Here is a 17709-nt window from a genome sequence, read left to right as displayed (position 1 = left end):
TACACACATTTCAAAAAGCACGTGGAGGGTATAATGAATGGAGACGTCCTCCTTCCAGCTAGGAATGTAACACATGGTGTCTCCAAGGCCACAGATCACTGTCTGCATATAATCATAAATAGTCCACCTTATCTATGGAATATAATGTTCCGCCACTGAATAAAATGTAAGAGAATTGTTGTATTTTCTCTTGGGGTTTTGTCTTGACAATTCTTTGACAATTCTGACTTTTTATCTGAGATTTCTGAGTGTTGCTTTTGAGTAGAGATGTCCCGGTACTGTCCCGGTACTGTATCGGTATCGGAAAAGTATCGGATCGGCCCTTATTTGGTCATATCGGTCCATATCGGTATCGGCAAATATGCCAGTCTAACCACCGATCCGACACAGGGGTAAGGGGTTGACACTATGGCAGGTAAATAAAATGTTGGGCCATGTGGAGTTTGCTTTGGAGTTGCCCAAACTGCAAGTGCACATTTGAGTGAGGAGTCTGCTATAAACATAACACAAGATATATAGCTAGATAGCTATAAACACTATTCCCGATTGGTGGACTTCAAAATAAGACATTTCTTCTTTTTGTGTTATTATAAATATTATTCTCTGGTATTGGAATTCGGTATCGGCTAACACAGAAATTGTGGTATCGGATCGGAAACGAAAAAAGTGTATCGGGACATCCCTACTTTTGAGGGGCGCTCCTATACCCAGCTTTGTCTGTTTGTGTGAACACAAACACGATGATTTCATTGGCTGATCGCCCCATAGCGATGATTTGATTGGCTGAGCAAAATATGGATGATAGGTCGTTTGCCCCAAAAATAAATGAACGTTACTCCTACCTTCACTTTTTAAGTGTTCCGCTATTATTCTTCCATAAGTACATTGTCCTCAGTCCAGTTCTGCTCCTGCAGAAAATGTCAAATTAAAAAAGTAATTAAATAAAACTCTCATTTCATGTTAAGCAAGCTGTCAATCTGGGGGAACCCATCTGCAAAAAAGAGGAATTTGCTGCTAGGCTGAATATGTATTAAGAGTTCATTATTAACAGTTTTCGGTTTGATTGATTGATTGATTGATTGATTGAAGTATTTATTAACAGTTTGCAGAATTACAGTATACATTTCAAGCACAACTCAATACAAAAACTGTCAACTGTGAGTGGACGACCCAATAAAGCATTACACTTGTTTACAATTAAGAGGGTCCACCTTTTCAATTAATCATAACATTTAGAGGTACAAATATACACGTCAATGTTAGTTCAACGGGTCCATTTATGGTTCCATTTAGCTGGGGACCCCCTGGAACTCCCTCAAGGACACCTGTGGGTCCCCGGACCCCACTTTGGGAACCACATGGTGTATCGAACCCATTGCAAGACACTGTACTCTGTCGTCAACCCAAGCCATTCCAGCCTGTCAAAGTGGGAAAACTATGAATAGGCCTTTTATAGTTTATATAGAGCACACTTTTTGCACTACACTAGTCCTACATCTTGCAAAAGGTTGTTTGAGCCAGGTGGTCGCTGAGGGCTTTTGACATACTTCACGAGAAAACACATACTTAAGTAGCGTGGCATGCTTACTTACCATAGCAATTAGCAGCTGTGCTGTGTGAAGTTTTCTCGTCATGATGAATGGTCAAAACGTAATGCAATGTTCACACAAACGTACAGGTAGGTATATGGACAGTAAAATACCGGTATTGTTGATTTGTTGTTCATAGCCGTGGGAAGTAGGGGTGCTGCGGGTGCTGTAGCACCCCCAGTGGTTTGGAGAGGAATTGTTTGGAATTGTTTGTATTATATATATTATTATTATTTGAATGGAAAAAATATATACCATAAACCATTTTAACTAAAATAATTAAAAACAATGTTTTGCACAATGTGTATGTTGTTGTTAATTTATTTATTTGTGGGGGATTTAGTGCAATTACAAAATATAATGAATTCACGTCATCACGGGCCGCGGTGCACGCTGGACAGGTGTATTTCCTGTTTACATCCGGGCAACATTGTAGTGTAGATGAAGTTGGGCAATATTCAAATGTCGGCGACTCACTAGTAAATTAAGTAAGTAACCGTTTATTATGTCCTCTATGATTATGTCTCAAAAACGCATTTCCGACTGGTTTGTAAAACCGGGCTCCAAAGCCTCCAAAGAGAAGGAGAAGCTCAAGCTACTACTAGTAGCTTACTAGTAGTGGTGCTGGCGCTGTTGATGATCTTCCCCGACCCACGGCCCCTCCTGTCACGGTGTCAGTGCCACCGCTGCCCCCCACAACAGCACCTCTGCTCCCGCAGAGACTAATCTTGGTCCCGCGGCCGCCGCCGCCAACATCAACAACATCAACAATCCACCACAGCCACCCCCGCCAGCCAAATACATTTGTTAATGGGGGATTTGCAAACTGCCGTAAAGCACAAGAAAAGTTCAAAGAACATGAGAAATCAGGGTTGCATTGTCACGCCGTGGAGAAGCATGTTTCATCACCTTTCACTGATGCATGTCCACTCTAACATTCTCAACGATGACAAGAAAGTGGATTTAATCGAGCTCATGAGGACATTTCTCTCCATTACTCCCGAGCGCAAATCCACGTTTGGGTTACTGTGAACGTGACATTTGGATTAGGATTACTGTGACATTTTGGGTTAATGTAGCTCTGATCCATAGCCTTCTACTGCTTCTACGATTCTGCCCTGCGCAGTACGCTCTAATGCAACGCATTAGAGCTATGGAACAGAGCTAGGGTTAATGTAAATTGGATTATTCATAATCATTATTGTGATTTGTGACTTTGTGGAATAACATTTCGTTAATTCGTTTGGATCATTATTGAACTCGACCTGTCACCTGTAGCTGCTCACGTCACCTCACGGTATGTAAAAAAAAATGTTACTTATAGGCATAATATTATAAGAAATTGCCATGCTGCCGCCGAGCAGTTGTGAAACTTGTGATTGATTGATTGAAATTATTTCAGTTTGCAGAATTACATTACATTTCAAGCACAAACTCAATACAAAGACTGTTAACTGTGAGTGTTGTTGTGTTCATGTGTTGTCAGTGTGAGTGCAGAGTGCGAAAGTTGCCTACAGAGTTGTTCTATATACATTTGTCACTGTATGTCTGTCATGATCAGATCTATATGTAGTGTTATAAATTAAGGGATGATATTGTCATTGTTATGCGGCGCAGGTCATTCTTTGCACGTGCACGCACATTTTAACATGTGCACGCAGCCCCCCCTAGTGTAAAGTAGTAGGGGTGCACTAGTAGGGGTACGTGATATTTCTCCTCTAATCGTAATAATCGTACACACCGTGTGTACGATTATTACGATTAGAGGAGAAATAGAAAGAGCTGCAGCAGACAGTAGGCTAGAGATCATAGAGAGGTTGCGAGAGCGCCCCCTGCCGTTTGGCAACTCATATTAGCTCTGGTCCATAGCTCTAATGCGTTATTGATTGATTGATTGAAATATGTATTAACAGTTTGCAGAATTACAGTACATTTCAAGCACAAACTCAATACAAAAGAGCTGTTAACTGTGAGTGGACGACCCAATTAAGCATTATACACTTGTTTACAAGAGGGTCCACCATGTTCAATTAATCAAAACAATTAGAGACGTATATACAAATAGACACTTCTATATAGTCAAAGCTATAGCTATGGACCAGAGCTAAACTCATATTAACTGATAGACTGATTTGTATCTTATATGTATTGGCCTATAGTAGACGCATGTGCACATATTATTCTATCGCCTGGATATGGTTTAATTATTATGCCTTTTTTGTAATATTGTAGGGAGTATACTGTACTAATATTCTGTTAAAGGACCACTTTTCAACCTATCTTAATAGGTCCTCACTAATAATCATGATAAAATTTGACAATTGTTTCCTACTCAGTCTGTGTCTCAAAGGAGGTCTGTGGGCAGTTTAGAAACCGTCTTCCAGTGACATCATCATTAGGCATATTATAAAAAATAAAATAATAATAAATAAATCTTTTAGATTTTCATTATTGTGAGAACGATGGCTTCCATTTTCGCATTGCAACTTTTCAGGACGAGAAAGCCTGCAGTTCTTATTAGCTTGTATTCCCCATCGATGATCCATCACTGGAAGACGGTTTCTGAACTGCCCACAGCCCCCCTATGAGACACAGACAGAGTAGAAAAAAATGGTGCCATTTTATCATGATTATTAGTTGAAAAGTGATGAAGTGGTCCTTTAACAGACTGAACTAAGTAGGTTCAGTCTGGGCCAACTCAAAAAGGCGGTGTGTCATCCAGCTTGGCAAGCATCTCACAAACATGATTTTCACAAAATCTAAACTTAATCCATTTAGGTCTGACGTCAACATTTAAAAATTGTCTATATCACTGGTGCTCAACACTGTCAAGGAACCCAAAGATTATTATGTAATTGGCCGCCGACCCCCCCCATCTGAAAATTAGTATTCCCAGGGACCTCCCCAGATAGCAAAGATTTGAGTTAAAAACATTCGCTCTGAAAGAATGTATATATTCAAACATTTCCATGATTCTTCAGAAAATAGCAGACCTACAAGCTCATAGCGCGGCACCGAGTGCCGCGCTATGAGCTTGTAGGCTTGTAGATCTGCTATTTTTCAGTAGCTATAAAGTATAACACGATGCTTTAAAACAGGGGTTCCCGCCCAGAATGGGTTAAAAACAACAGCCGGGTGTTTGGATTCCGACATAAATAGCCCACTTGGAGCTTCAATGAAAGCAAACCATTGCCACTGTTTATATCTCATATTTGTCTCTGATATCCTGCGTTTGTTGGACTTCTTCTTTTTTTTTAATTCTGAGATCTAGCTGCTCCTGGCTATACCTTGATGAAATACTGCTTCCTCTCAAGACGAGGGTTGGCACGCCAACAATGCCTGGCAGGAAAAAAAGGTCCTGACTCTTGCTCTCTCACAGACACATTTCTGTACGTGCGTGCATGTGTGCTTGCATGCACACACATGTGCCTGTGTGTGTGCGTGCGTGCGTGCGTGTGTGTGAATGCATGTGGCTTTACGTCTATCTCTGCCTCCAGGGAGCCACTGTCAGCTACTACCTACGTCATGGTGTTGGATTGAGACACGGCATCAAATAGGCCGCTGGAGGAGGAGAAGGAAGAGCGTGTGCTATTGCCTTCCTGGCCTGCTGTGCACCGGATAATCCTGTTCATGATCCCATAAAGATTCCATCATTAAGGGCAAAAATTGGTGCATCTTTTCCAGCCTGCACATCTTGGAATGGGGATGGCATATATACACAAAAGAGAGTCAGAAGCAGCACTGTGATTTGTCACAACATGGTTGGTGTGGGATTCCTATTTTTGATGGAATTGCCAATAATTGTGATCATTTGTGTTAATTGCGTTACATTATGTTTAATGTAAAGTAATCTTTTCATCAGTCATTGCCATCATGAGATTGAGAGAGAGTGTGTGTGTGTGTGTGTGTGTGTGTGTGTGTGTGTGTGTGTGTGTGTGTGTGTGTGTGTGTGTGTGTGTGTGTGTGTGTGTGTGTGTGTGTGTGTGTGTGTGTGTGTGTGTGTGTGTGTGTGTGTGTGTGTGTGTGTGTGTGTGTGTGTGCGTGCGTGCATGTGTGTTCGAATAAACACATTTTTCATTGTGCCATGTGTGTGCTTTTTGTGTGCCCACACCTCTGTAGTCTGTACTGTATTTTTAGGCCTACTGTATGTGTGTGCTGTTATGTTAACCCCTCTGTATAGTGTGTGCTGTTATTTTGACCCCTCTCTGTGTTGTACGCTATGTATGTGTGTGCTGTTATGGTAACCCCCTGCCGCGGTGCGGATTTGTGAGGGCAGGCAGAGACGGAGGAATGAAAGAGGGGAGGGAGGGGGGAGGGGGGGCCGAAAGCCAGGATGGAGTCCTGCCGATGCATGGGAAGTGTGTGGCCCAGCAGTTTATAAACTCCGCCGTCGTGTTTACACCTCGCTCACAAATTACCTGTTCTCACGATAGCGCAGAGCCACACAGAGGGGAAACGTCTGACTTCACTTCAACAGCATTGAGGTTTTGTCTGCGGAAGCTGCACTGCACCGACCCAGGAGAGGAGAGAGGGGGGATATAGTTCAGCAACTATATCTGCAACTCGGTTTATCTGGAAAAAGACACTGCAGACCTCAGGTGGTTTTATCTGAAGTATAATTCAACACCGCGTTATCAGTTCATCTGGCATTTGATTTGGGGAGAAGAGACCCCCTTGAGCTTGGAGACACCAGTCTTTGCTCTCTCAGTGGGTTTTTTTTTAACTGGACTTGGCATTTCAGAATCCAGCAAACTCCAGGACATGGAGTATTCAGAATAGTCGGAGCCCTCGCCTGCACGGTTTCCAACTGGAACTTCTCTGTGTTCTCTGCATCTGAAAAAAAAGCACGGTTGAATCGCGTTCATTTGCAGGGGATTGATTGATCTCACTGTGTGAGCCATTGTGCTCTTCTCTGGAACTTTTGTGTGTGGCGCTGTACTGACGAGACTTGATTCCTGTGGCTCTCTCTCTCTCTCTCGTCATAGTAAATCCATGTACAACAACAGCTACGCGCAGGCCGCCAAGCTGAGGCTGGAGGCCCAGAGGAAGATGCAGTACCGCTCGAAGGGCAAGGGCTGCGGCTACTACCTGCGCGTCATCTTCTTCTTCTCGTCGCTCATCCAGTCCCTCATCATCGTCAGCCTGGTGCTCTTCCTGGTGTACGGGAAGCAGCAGGACGCGGCGTCCAACGCTCGCATCCTGGACCTGGAGGAGAGCTTCGGCACGCTCTCCCTGAAGAACCAGGCCCTCGAGCTGCGGAACAAGAACCTCACCAAGAACCTCAACCTCACCCTGACCGCCAAGTACCGCGACGACTGGGAAATGGAGAGACTGCGCTTCATGGCCAACCGGTCCATCTACTACATCAACGATTGCAACAACAAGCTGGTGAGCATGGGGGCCTTTTTGATATGCTTAAATGAGCAAATTATTAACACATTATTTTATTTCATGAGTTATGATGCCAGTTTCGGTTGTGTGAACCCCAAAACCTTTCACCTTTAAAGGAGAATTCCATGCTAGAAGGCTTTTTTTTTTTACCTTTCTTTGTAGTTGTTATGTCCCCACCAAAGAGGTCCAGGTGTTATTTTTGGCTATTTCCCCTACCATAAGCCCTCAATGAATTGAATTGCATTGAAGTGAATGGGGCATTGGGGTATATCCTCTCTTCATAATGTAAATAGTATCCCAAGCGGCACACTTTACTACTTATTTCGATGGAAATAAGCGAATTAGCACAAAAACCCAACCCCCATTGAGGGCTTATATTAGGGGAAATAGCAAATAATGCACTTTTGCACAAAATAACACCTGGACCTCTTTGGTGGGGACGTAGGTGAATAAAGGTAAGAAATCCTTCTAGCATGGAATTCTCCTTTAACTATAGAAATCAAGCCATGCATCAACATTGCCTACTGCTGGTATAGTCATAGTACTATGTTCATTTTATTTGCCTATGGATTCTTCATGAATGATGTTCCATGCCAGGATTGTTGATTCAGTACTGTATGTGCAATGTGTTCTATAATCAGATTCCTCGGCTTGAATTCACATCGTTGAGTCCTTATAAATACTGTTGAAATATCTAATCACACATTTTGTAGAACCAAAGGAAAGGGTTATGTTTATGCTATGTATATATATATATATATATATATATATATATCTATATATATATATTAATACTATAAGGAGTAAAGAGTCTGTGGCTGATCGGATATCAAGATACAAATCCTAGAATAGTAGTTTATTGACAGGACAACAAAAAAGATCTGCTTATAAAACCTGCTTATAAATAATCATGAAAATGTATTGTAGCCTTACAGAAATGTGTACAGAAAAGTTTGATCAATTATTAATAATAATAGTAATAATCAACACAACCTTGGCTTATGATCAAGTATGCCAAGTTGACAAGCTACAACTAAACTCCAATATGTGCGTGTGTGTGTGTGTGTGTGTGTGTGTGTTGTATTATGAATCATATAACATATACATAACTACATAACATAACATGGTAAGATAATTCTTGAGAAGTCAAAGGGTAAAACCTACAATTTGGAATGTCTCTCAGCCCTAGATTGGCTTCCTGCCTGTGGAACAATTCACAATTGATACAGTATGCAAATAGACTTCAGTTTAAGGGTTTAAGGCACTTTGGTGAGACACTGGAGGGAGATCAGGGAGAAATGGCTTGCAGAAGTTAAATGTATATGTACAATTATGACTAACCAATAACCATGTAGTTATGAATATGCTATATGATTCATAATACACCACACATGCGCACGCGTGTGTATATACGATGGCAAAACAAGTGTGGTGTTAATTATTAAAAATCCTTTTCACTCTTTTAAACAGAATCAGTGTATCAACCCGGCGAGGCCCTCCGTACCACATTATGTATGCCCACGGATCAATCTAAATGGTAAGTGTGACATTCATTTGGACTGTAAACCCACACCACAGATTGAAGCAATCTCAATACCATGCACTGTTGTTTTTGGCAGCAAATTTTGATTTGATTTTAGTTTCAGCCATAGTCTCTTGAATAGTCTTCATTTAATTTGAGTCACCTGGAATGTCTTATGTGTTAGTCTAGTTTTAGTCGACTAAATGTATTTTGGTGTTGTCGTAATGACTGATTTTACACTTGCTGGAAATAGCAGATCTACATGATAATAAATAAATAAAGAAAATAAAACTAGACTAACACTAAAACATTCCAGGTGACTAAAACGTGACTAAAAAGAAATAAAGTTTCATTCCAAAGACTATATGACGAGACTATAAAATAGAAATTTGTGCTGCCAAAAACAACACTGGTTCACGGCACGCTCAGTTAGGATCTTACAGGGTATAGGTCCCTGCAGGGGCAAAGAATGAAACATCAATAATGCACGTCAAAATGGAGGCCCCTTGAAATTAAAACTGATTGAGAATTATATACTTTAAACAAGACAGCTATATACCTTTTATTGAAAGGATAAGCCCCTTGAGATGTCGCATCTCATTTTAGAGGGGGTCCTCAACACAGATGCATTGTACAATACAGTTCACAAAGCAATACAACAATACAACCATACACACAGACAGGACAAAACAGACAGGACAGAACAAAAGCTCTCCCAAAGATAGCTCCCACCCCACTGTTTCAACCCTAAATAGCAGAATTCATATGGGGGAAGAAAAGAAAAAAAAAAAAAATATATATATATACCCTTTGCACAATAAGACCATGTTATTAGGCAAAAACAAAACAAAAGCAAACAAGCAGTTTCAGCATGCATAATGTTATAATAATGAGCAGCAGCATCGAGCCAGCAGGGAACACATATGAAGGTACATACAGATCGGTCGGTATGTTATATTTATGGAAAACAAGGACAACTGCCAGTATGTTAGTTTAGAAGAAGCTGTGTTTATTCTGTTCCCCCCCCCCCCAGGTGATTGCGGCACGCAGGTGGAGCAACTGAGGGCGATGCTGGAGCTGCTGCAGACCAACTTCACCCAGATCGCCCACTCCATGCGGCTGGAGAGGGACCAGGTGGCCAAGGACCGCGACACCGTCAACCTGGAGGCCATCCAGCTGCGGAGGGACAAGTCCATGAAGGAGAAGGAGCTGGCCAACTACAAGCACAAGTGCAAGGAGGACTTCACGCGCTCCCTGAGCGGCATCTCCAACGTCTCGCGCACCTTCCTGAACAAGATCGACGCGCTCTTCCCGCAGCACATCCCCTTCCAGCTGAGCTGCGTCAAGCAGCGGGACAACCTGGAGCAGATCCGCAACAACTGCACCAGCCTGTCGCGCGACGTGGAGGACAAGTTCCAGCGGTACCTGGACGCCGTGGGGACCCAGGTCAGGGTGGCAGTGTTGCTGTTTTATATCGTCGGAAAATGTTTCGTCGACTAATAGGCTATATACCTTTTTTTCCACTGACGAACTTAATGGAAACTATACATGGAAAACTAAGCTAGTATGACTAAAACTAGACTAAAATGTTAGGAAGGGACTATAGAAGACAAGAGATCCAGTATAAGTCATTTAATACCTGCTGAAAATAGCAGATCTACAAGCTCAACATCTCTGCTTGACTAAAATCAACTGTAGTTTTAGTCGACTGAAATCTCATAACATTTAGTCGACTAAAAACGACACTAACACTAAAACACATTCCGGGTGACTGAAATGTGACTAGAACTAAAAACAAAAAAACAAAAATAAAAACTATAAAAATCTAACTTTGCTTCCCCCAATTAAAGGTTTTATGACATTCATTTTCATTTATTTGTGTTTTTCTTTTTTCTTTTAGGTTTTATGACCTCAATTACACCCAAAAAACCTGAACTTTGAACATTCAGTGGATTTTCTGTGGTCTGAAGTTTTCTTTGGGGTTCTGGAAGCCTTTTGAGCTACAATGAAAACACAGTGAAAACAGTGACATCTGCTGGCAAATCCCATTGACATATATGGGATTTGCAGGCTCTTACATCACAAACTGCCGGCAAATCAGAGCACCTGTTTGAGCCAGAAAACCCCAGATCACAGAAAATCTAGTGAATGTTAAAAGTTCATGTTTTTTGGGTGCAATTGAGATTAGAAAACCTAAAAAAAAATAAGAACAATTCCCAAACCTTTTTTTTAATGTCACAATCCCTTTAAACAACACTTTGCCCCACCCGCAGGTGTCGCAGATCCAGGCCGAGAACAGCCGCCTGAAGGTGGAGAACGCGCAGCAGAAGGAGGACTACGACTGGTGCAGCAGGAACCGCTCCAATCTCATCTACCTGCACCGGCAGGGCGTGGAGAAGGTCAGGCTGACGTACGACGACGAGAAGGAGAAACTGCTGAAGGAGAAGGAGAGGCTGAGGGGAGAGAAGGACGTCATGGAGAAGAGCATCAACTATAAGGACGGGCAGGTCAAACACCTGGAGGAACAGGTCAAGCTGCTCAACTCGTCCTGCAACTATAGGGTGAGAGGAACTTTATATCTCTGCTGTTGTTGTTGTCGGGGAAGGAAAACCTTGTGACTCCAAAATGTTCATTTTTTCCTGGACATTTTCAGGAAATTAAGAAAATCTTGCATTTTTATAACAAAGCAATACAGCCTTATCAAAGTTGGTGTTGTAACTTGTAACGTTATATATTGTCAATTACTTCCATGAGAGGGGGAGAGGTGGTGGAGTTAGTTGCTTTAGCAGACAGTTTGAGGGTCCAATGGATTTAAGAGGTTTTTTCCAAAGCACTTTTTACTACTTTCCATTGGTTCAATATTTTCGAAACAACACACAGACGTAAAGGGTGTTCAATAGCACTGAATGAAACCTCAAAAATGGAGTTATGAGGTTTCCTCCCGACAGCAACGAAAAAGAAAGAAATTATGCTTAAATGACTTAACAAGAGTAAAACAGCTGCATTTCAATCTTATCAGAAACGTGGAAAATGGCACCAAAACAGTTTAAATAAGGCTGAGAAATAATGCCAATGAAAGGCATTAAAGACATAACTACTGTGCAGTTAACTCACAGAAACACACGCACGCAATATACGCATTAATTCACTGCATCGTGTCAGTTGTCATGTGTGGCATTAATGTGACACATGCTTGACACTTCCTTGTTCCCCCCCCCCCCCCCCCCCTGCAGTCAACAACTCCTGCTGCATCAAAACGACAGTTTTGCTTGCATAATACCCACAGGAACACCCTGGGCATATGCAAAAGACATTTGTCATATAGGGCATTGGACATGTTCCAGGTCTTTTAGGATATAGGTGTAGGGAAAACATCTGCCAGTAACAATGGCTGCAGAACAAGAGGGCAAAAAGGTGTGAATTAGGTAAACATCCTTTTCAGCTATACAGGTCGGCCAGCAGTGTTGTTTTTGGCAGCAAGTTTCTATTTTAGTTTTAGTCATATAGTCTTTGGAATGAAACTTCATTTAGTTTTAGTCACGTTTTAGTCGCCCCAGAATGTTTTAGTGTTTAGTCTATAGTATTAGTCGACTAAATAGCATAAGAATTTATGGTTACGGTTGATTTAGTCGACTATTTCGGCGGGCCTTGATGCCGTCGTACTGGCTCATTTTACATTGTAGATCTGCTATTTTCAGCATGCAACCAAGTGTAAAATGACTTATATCAGAGCTCTTGTCCACTAGTCCCTTCCTAACATTTTAGTTTTAGTTTTTATTTGTTGACAAAATCGACAGTATATATTTTGTCATAGTTTTTAGTCATCATGGCTTAGTTTTTATGTAGTTTTTGTCAGTGAAAAAAGGTAGTCAACGAACATTTTTTGTCATAGTTTTAGTCGACGAAAACAACACTGCAGTTGGGCAGAAACCTTGTATGTCCCATTGCTGTTAGTTTGTTCAAATGGATCCAGTTAAATGCAGTTATTATTGTGTGTTACTACTTTTCATTGCAGTGTTGTTTTCGTCGACTAAAACTAAGACGAAAAATGTTCGTCGACTACCTTTTTACACTGACGAAAACTAAATGGAAACTAAATATTGAAATTGTAAATATACTGACAATTTCGTCAACAAATAGAAACTAAACTAAAATGTTAGGAAGGGACTATAGTGGACAAGAGATCCAGTATAAGTCATTTTACACTTGGTTGCATGCTGAAAATAGCAGATCTACAAGCTCAACAACGCGTCGCAGTGCAATTCGTTGTGGGCTTGTAGATCGGCTATTTTCAGTGTAAAAACGGCATCAAGGCCTGCCAAAATACATTTTAGTCGACTAAATCAACTGTAGATTTAGTCGACTAAAATCTTATATTTCGTCGACTAAAACATTCCAGGTGACTAAAACGTGACTAAAACTAAATAATGTTTCATTCCAAAGACTATGACTAGACTAAAATAGAAATTTGCTGCCAAAAACAACACTGTTTCATTGGTTAAATATTGATAAAACCTGCAGATCTACAAGCTCCCGAGTCCCGATGCGTTGCACCATGACGCGTTGTTAGCTTTTAAAAGCTTTTGACATACTTTTGCATAACACTGTCATATATGATGACATGATGAAGTATAAAATGACCAATAGCATTAATTTAAGAAAATATATATGGAGATACAAGGTTTCTGCCTGTCTGTTATGTTAGGATGAATATAACTCAGAGAACCCAGTTGCCAGTTGTCCTTGATGTGTTTTTAATGAGGAGGGTTATTATTATCTGCATTCCCATTGTAATTCCTTGACAATGCTTCTTTTAACCACAATACCAGACTATAGATGCTGTTTACAATGCTTACACCACATGCCTGGGGATCTCGCCCTGTACACTGGCTATATATGGACCATATCTTGAGTGTACAGGGTGCGATGAGGTCAGATCAAGATATGGAATGTCAGAACAGGTCAGATCCATATATGGAGATTTAAGGTTAAGGGTGGCAGTGGGGGAAGTGTATTGAATATACAGGTTTTTATGAGGGCCCGGGTATAGGGCCAGGCCTTAATTTCCGGGCCAGTTGAGAACTCTAGTTTTCTCCGGCTGCCGGGCGCGGCTGTACAAATAGGCAGAGTTTAGAGTCTAGAGTTTAAATGTATCATTCAAAAGGGAGACATCGAAAAGGAAGGATGGATGGGGAAGGATCAACATATGGAATGTCAAAACATTCTATTCTGACATATATCCATATACTGATATTGACGACATCAGGGATCTCCATATATGGGCTTAATTGTGACAGCAGGTCACATTTACTATGACATCAGATTTTGCTGCTTTCTTTCGTTTTAGGAATGTTAGCTCTTTTTGACAGGGGGCGGGGGCATTCGAGCATGGGGCTAAATATGTATTTCTTTACAACGTTTTATGGTGATTTTTTTATTTTATTATTTACTATAGTCCTAATAAACCCCAGGAAATTACATCTGACCACAGAAGATCACAGGATCTACCGAATGTGAAGGTAGCCTACTGGGGGAAGGCTTATACTGTGTGTATAGGCTCAATATGTCAGTTTGTCACATTCAATATATCCTGTGATCTTTTGTGGCCAGATGTAATTTCTTGGGGTCTAGTAGGACTATAGTAAATAATAAAAAAATAAATCGCCATAAAACTTTGTAAAAAAATACATATTTAGCCCCATGCTCGAATGCCCCCGCCCCCCTGTAAAAAAAACAGTGAAAATCCCTAAAACAAAAGAAAGCAGCAAATGAAAAGAAATTAACAACAACCTAAAACATGAACCTTGGTTGAAAAAAAACTAAAGTTTTAATACCACTTTTCTTTTCCAAAAAAAAAAAAAGATTTGTCAAGAATGTGAAGAATGCATGTTATTCTCCAAAAACAATAATGAAATGCCCCCAAAAAATGCCAGTGATGAAATATACCATTGGTCCGATATCTCAAACCCTCACCCTAACCTCCCTCGGGGCAGCGCACCTAAACCTAACCATAACCCTCTCCCAACCCTTAACGCACCCCTCACCAACCTTAATACGGTCGTCTTAACGCACCCCTTAATCCGGTCGTTTTAACGCACCCCTCACCAACCTTAATCCAGTCGGACCAATGCTATGTCTAACCAAAGTATATGCCTCCCGCCAGGGATATCATATATATTAATAGTTTAAATGATGGGACCCAGTGCCTCCCTGCTTGACACTCAGCATCAAGGGTTGGATTGGGGGTGGGTAGTGAGGACGCTGGCGTCGACTGTTCGCCGCTTCACCTCCCAATGTATGAATGAATGAACCATTGTAAGCGCTTTGAGTAGGCACATATAGTGCATAGAAAAGCGCCATAAAAATTAATTATTATTATTACCAGTTTTGATAATATATATCCTGTGTCTCATTTCAGACAACCGGGTCGACCGGATCAAGTTCCACAGGATCAAGTTCTAACTCTGGAGGGTCATCATGGGGGAGCAAGTTTGGCACTGGTGGGGGATCCTCCAGCACGTCTACCGGCAACACAGGCAGGACGGGGTCGTCCAGCTCAAGCTTCGGGTCGGCCTTTGGCTCCGCGAGTAAAACGGGGTCCAGCTCGAGTGGATTCGGCCTGAACAAAGGGTCCTCTAGCTTCGGGTCGTCTAGCTTCGGATCCAACAAAGCGACCTCGGGGTCTACCGGATCCAGCTCAAACTCGGGCTCAACCGGGCTAGGGTCGAGTAAGTCCACTTCGAGCTTGAGTAGCTTCGGTAGCAAGTCTAGTTCTAGTCTAGGCTCGAGTAGTTCGTCGAGCCTGGGCTCGACGGGAACAGCGAAGAAGACAGGCTTTGGTAGTAGTAGTTTGAGTACAGGCTTTGGTAGTAGTAGTAGTAGCAGCAGCGCTAGCGGGAGCAGCAGGAGTAGCAGTTTGACCAATGCTGGTCAAGCCGAGACAGGAAAGCCAGCTTCCACTGGTTTGGGCTCAGCTGGTACTAAAACAGATCCCAAGGCGGGTTGGTCCTGGTGGTCAAAAAAAGAATCAGAGAGCGCCGGCGGGAACACAGGGCCGGCGGCATCCACGGCACTAGGTAACAGGGGTTCGACTGCCGGGTTTGGGACCAGTGGACTGAGTAGCAGGGGACCAGGAGGTGGTACGGGACTGTTGGGGTCCAGTTCTGGAGGAACGACGCCAGGGCAAGGAGGTGAGTATCTAATTAGAAGCTGTAGAGTTGTCTCAGAATAACATCTGCTTTGACTTTGAGGTGGTCATTGACCATAATTCCCACGACCACATTTTACCTGTGAGGTCCCCCTTGTACCCATCCACGCATGCGCGCACACACACACACACACACACACACACACATACACCTCTGAGTATTACGTGAGAGAAGAATAGCCATTATGTGAATATGTTCAATGACCTGGTAATGGTTGGTATGTCCTACGTCCTACCAATTGTCCGACATATGTGGCCGGTTAAGATTCAACCGGACCTCCGACATACAGTATGTGGCCGGTTAAGACCAGGGGGGCAGTCAGACAGATATTTCGTGAAGCCACTAAGGAAATAGGGACTTCCTGAAAGTTCATATAATGGCCTGTTGTGGCGCTGTCATTGGGCCCAAAAAAACCCATAGCTCCATAGAGGCCCATGTATTTGGGCCCAACTTCACCTAGACTGTATTACCTTAATAAACATGGTCATGAATACTTTCTGCTTCCAGTCACTAGTTTAAAGTCTCATTTCTCATGTCATAATATTCTTTTTGGAAAACTATGGTCCCATTTATTAAAAAAATGACCATAAAGTCGCGTATGTTCTGAGGGGCGTGGCTACCGTTACAGTCTATGAACGGGAGCCACCCCCCGTTCAGTCAAAATAAAAACCAACGAAGAGTAAGGGGGGAAGTCCCGCCTCGTTGTCTGTGCCAGCCAATGGCCAGCTGGGCCCAAACGGAGCCAGCCAATGGCCAGCTGGGCCCAAACGGATCTAGAAATATGGCGACTTACAGTGCAAGGAATTACAGGCTTCATTTTACGTCCATGTTAGACCCGGGAAACGCTTTGTCCATATTTTTTACAGTCTATGGTTAAGACTCAATAGTAATGACATAATCAACAAAGTAATGTCTTCTCTTGTTTCATCAACAGCAGCAGTCCGACAACACCTTCAGGACCTGGAGCGAGCTGCCAACCCGACTCTCGCAATGTGAGTAGGCTATATACTCACATAATGCTATTAGCTATTATTTATTGTTGCAGTGAAAAAGGAGATAAAGAGATAGTCTTCATTCTGACCATTTACCACACATTTGCTGGGCTCGTGTTGTTGTTGTTTTTCCTCTGTCTCTGACTTTCCCTCTCTTTTGTTTTGTCTCCCTTCCTTCCCTTTCTCTACCTCAGGGAAAAGGAGAAACAAGAGAAAGAGAGAGATCCGTTCAAATCATTTTTTGGTTAGAGAAAAGGAAAACAGTGTAAACAAAGTGATATGTCCTTCACCTTCAGTCTAATACATCCTTCAGTCTCTATCTCCACATCTATCGCAGTCTCTATCTATCTAATCCATTCACAGTCTCTCTCTCTGTAGTCTGTATCTACCCACAAAGCTAATCTCCTCATATTGTGTGAATAAAAGTATGATACACTTTTATCAACATTCTTTTTTAGATTATGTTTGTAACATCTTCATTCTACAGGATTTGAATAACGTTTTGCACTTTTTAGTTTTTGATGATAATGTGAAGTGAATGTGCTTGGATGTGACAAAAGTGTATATAAATTTGCGCAATAAACATTGTAAATACTTTAAATAAAAACACAGTGACATTATACTTCATCGTGTAAGGTTATCTTTGTTCTGTCTTGTTTATACATCCTGTAGTTAGTACAGTATATACACTTGTTTGATAAATGATTGTCTGTCCCCAATCTGCGTCACCTATTGTGTTGGTAATTGTCCTATAAATGACGTTCTGTTCCATGCTTTCATGTTCCACGACTTACCGGCACCTCGATTAAATCCCTGACATGTTTATGCTTACCTGCCAACCTGTCAGCAGGCCAGTAGTGGCGGATGGGAGGGGACCGGACCAGTGCAAAACCACACTGCAAGACTGGGTATATCCGGAGAACTCGCCAGTTTACCAACTCGCACACTTCATCTAAATTGCATTGAATTGAGCGAGAGAGAGAGAGGATAGTTGTTCAGAGTTAACA

At 42.0% G+C, this 17709-nt stretch overlaps 1 protein-coding gene across 4 annotated transcripts; it reads left to right on the top strand.

Annotated features, from left to right (window-relative positions):
• Window positions 1-5988: 5988 nt before the first annotated feature.
• Window positions 5989-17324, top strand: plvapa (plasmalemma vesicle associated protein a). 4 transcript variants are annotated; one of them, XM_080777582.1, is made up of 8 exons: window positions 5990-6187; window positions 6575-6977; window positions 8451-8517; window positions 9536-9948; window positions 10776-11063; window positions 14921-15692; window positions 16645-16702; window positions 16897-17324. In XM_080777582.1, the coding sequence occupies exons 2-8, from the start codon at window positions 6582-6584 to the stop codon at window positions 16949-16951; spliced, it is 2049 nt and encodes a 682-aa protein (XP_080633708.1). In that variant the 5' UTR covers window positions 5990-6187; window positions 6575-6581; the 3' UTR covers window positions 16952-17324. The 4 variants fall into 4 exon arrangements, with proteins under 4 accessions (XP_080633711.1, XP_080633710.1, XP_080633709.1 ...); XM_080777585.1 differs by having other exon boundaries at window positions 5989-6977; window positions 14921-15230; window positions 16648-16702; XM_080777584.1 differs by having other exon boundaries at window positions 5989-6977; window positions 14921-15230.
• Window positions 17325-17709: the final 385 nt, after the last annotated feature.

This window comes from Protomyctophum bolini (assembly GCF_963924005.1).
Source record: "Protomyctophum bolini genome assembly, chromosome: 12".
Classification (NCBI taxonomy): Eukaryota; Metazoa; Chordata; class Actinopteri; order Myctophiformes; family Myctophidae; genus Protomyctophum; species Protomyctophum bolini.
Note: the sequence above shows the minus strand (reverse complement) of the source record. Positions and strands in the feature narration are given on the sequence as shown.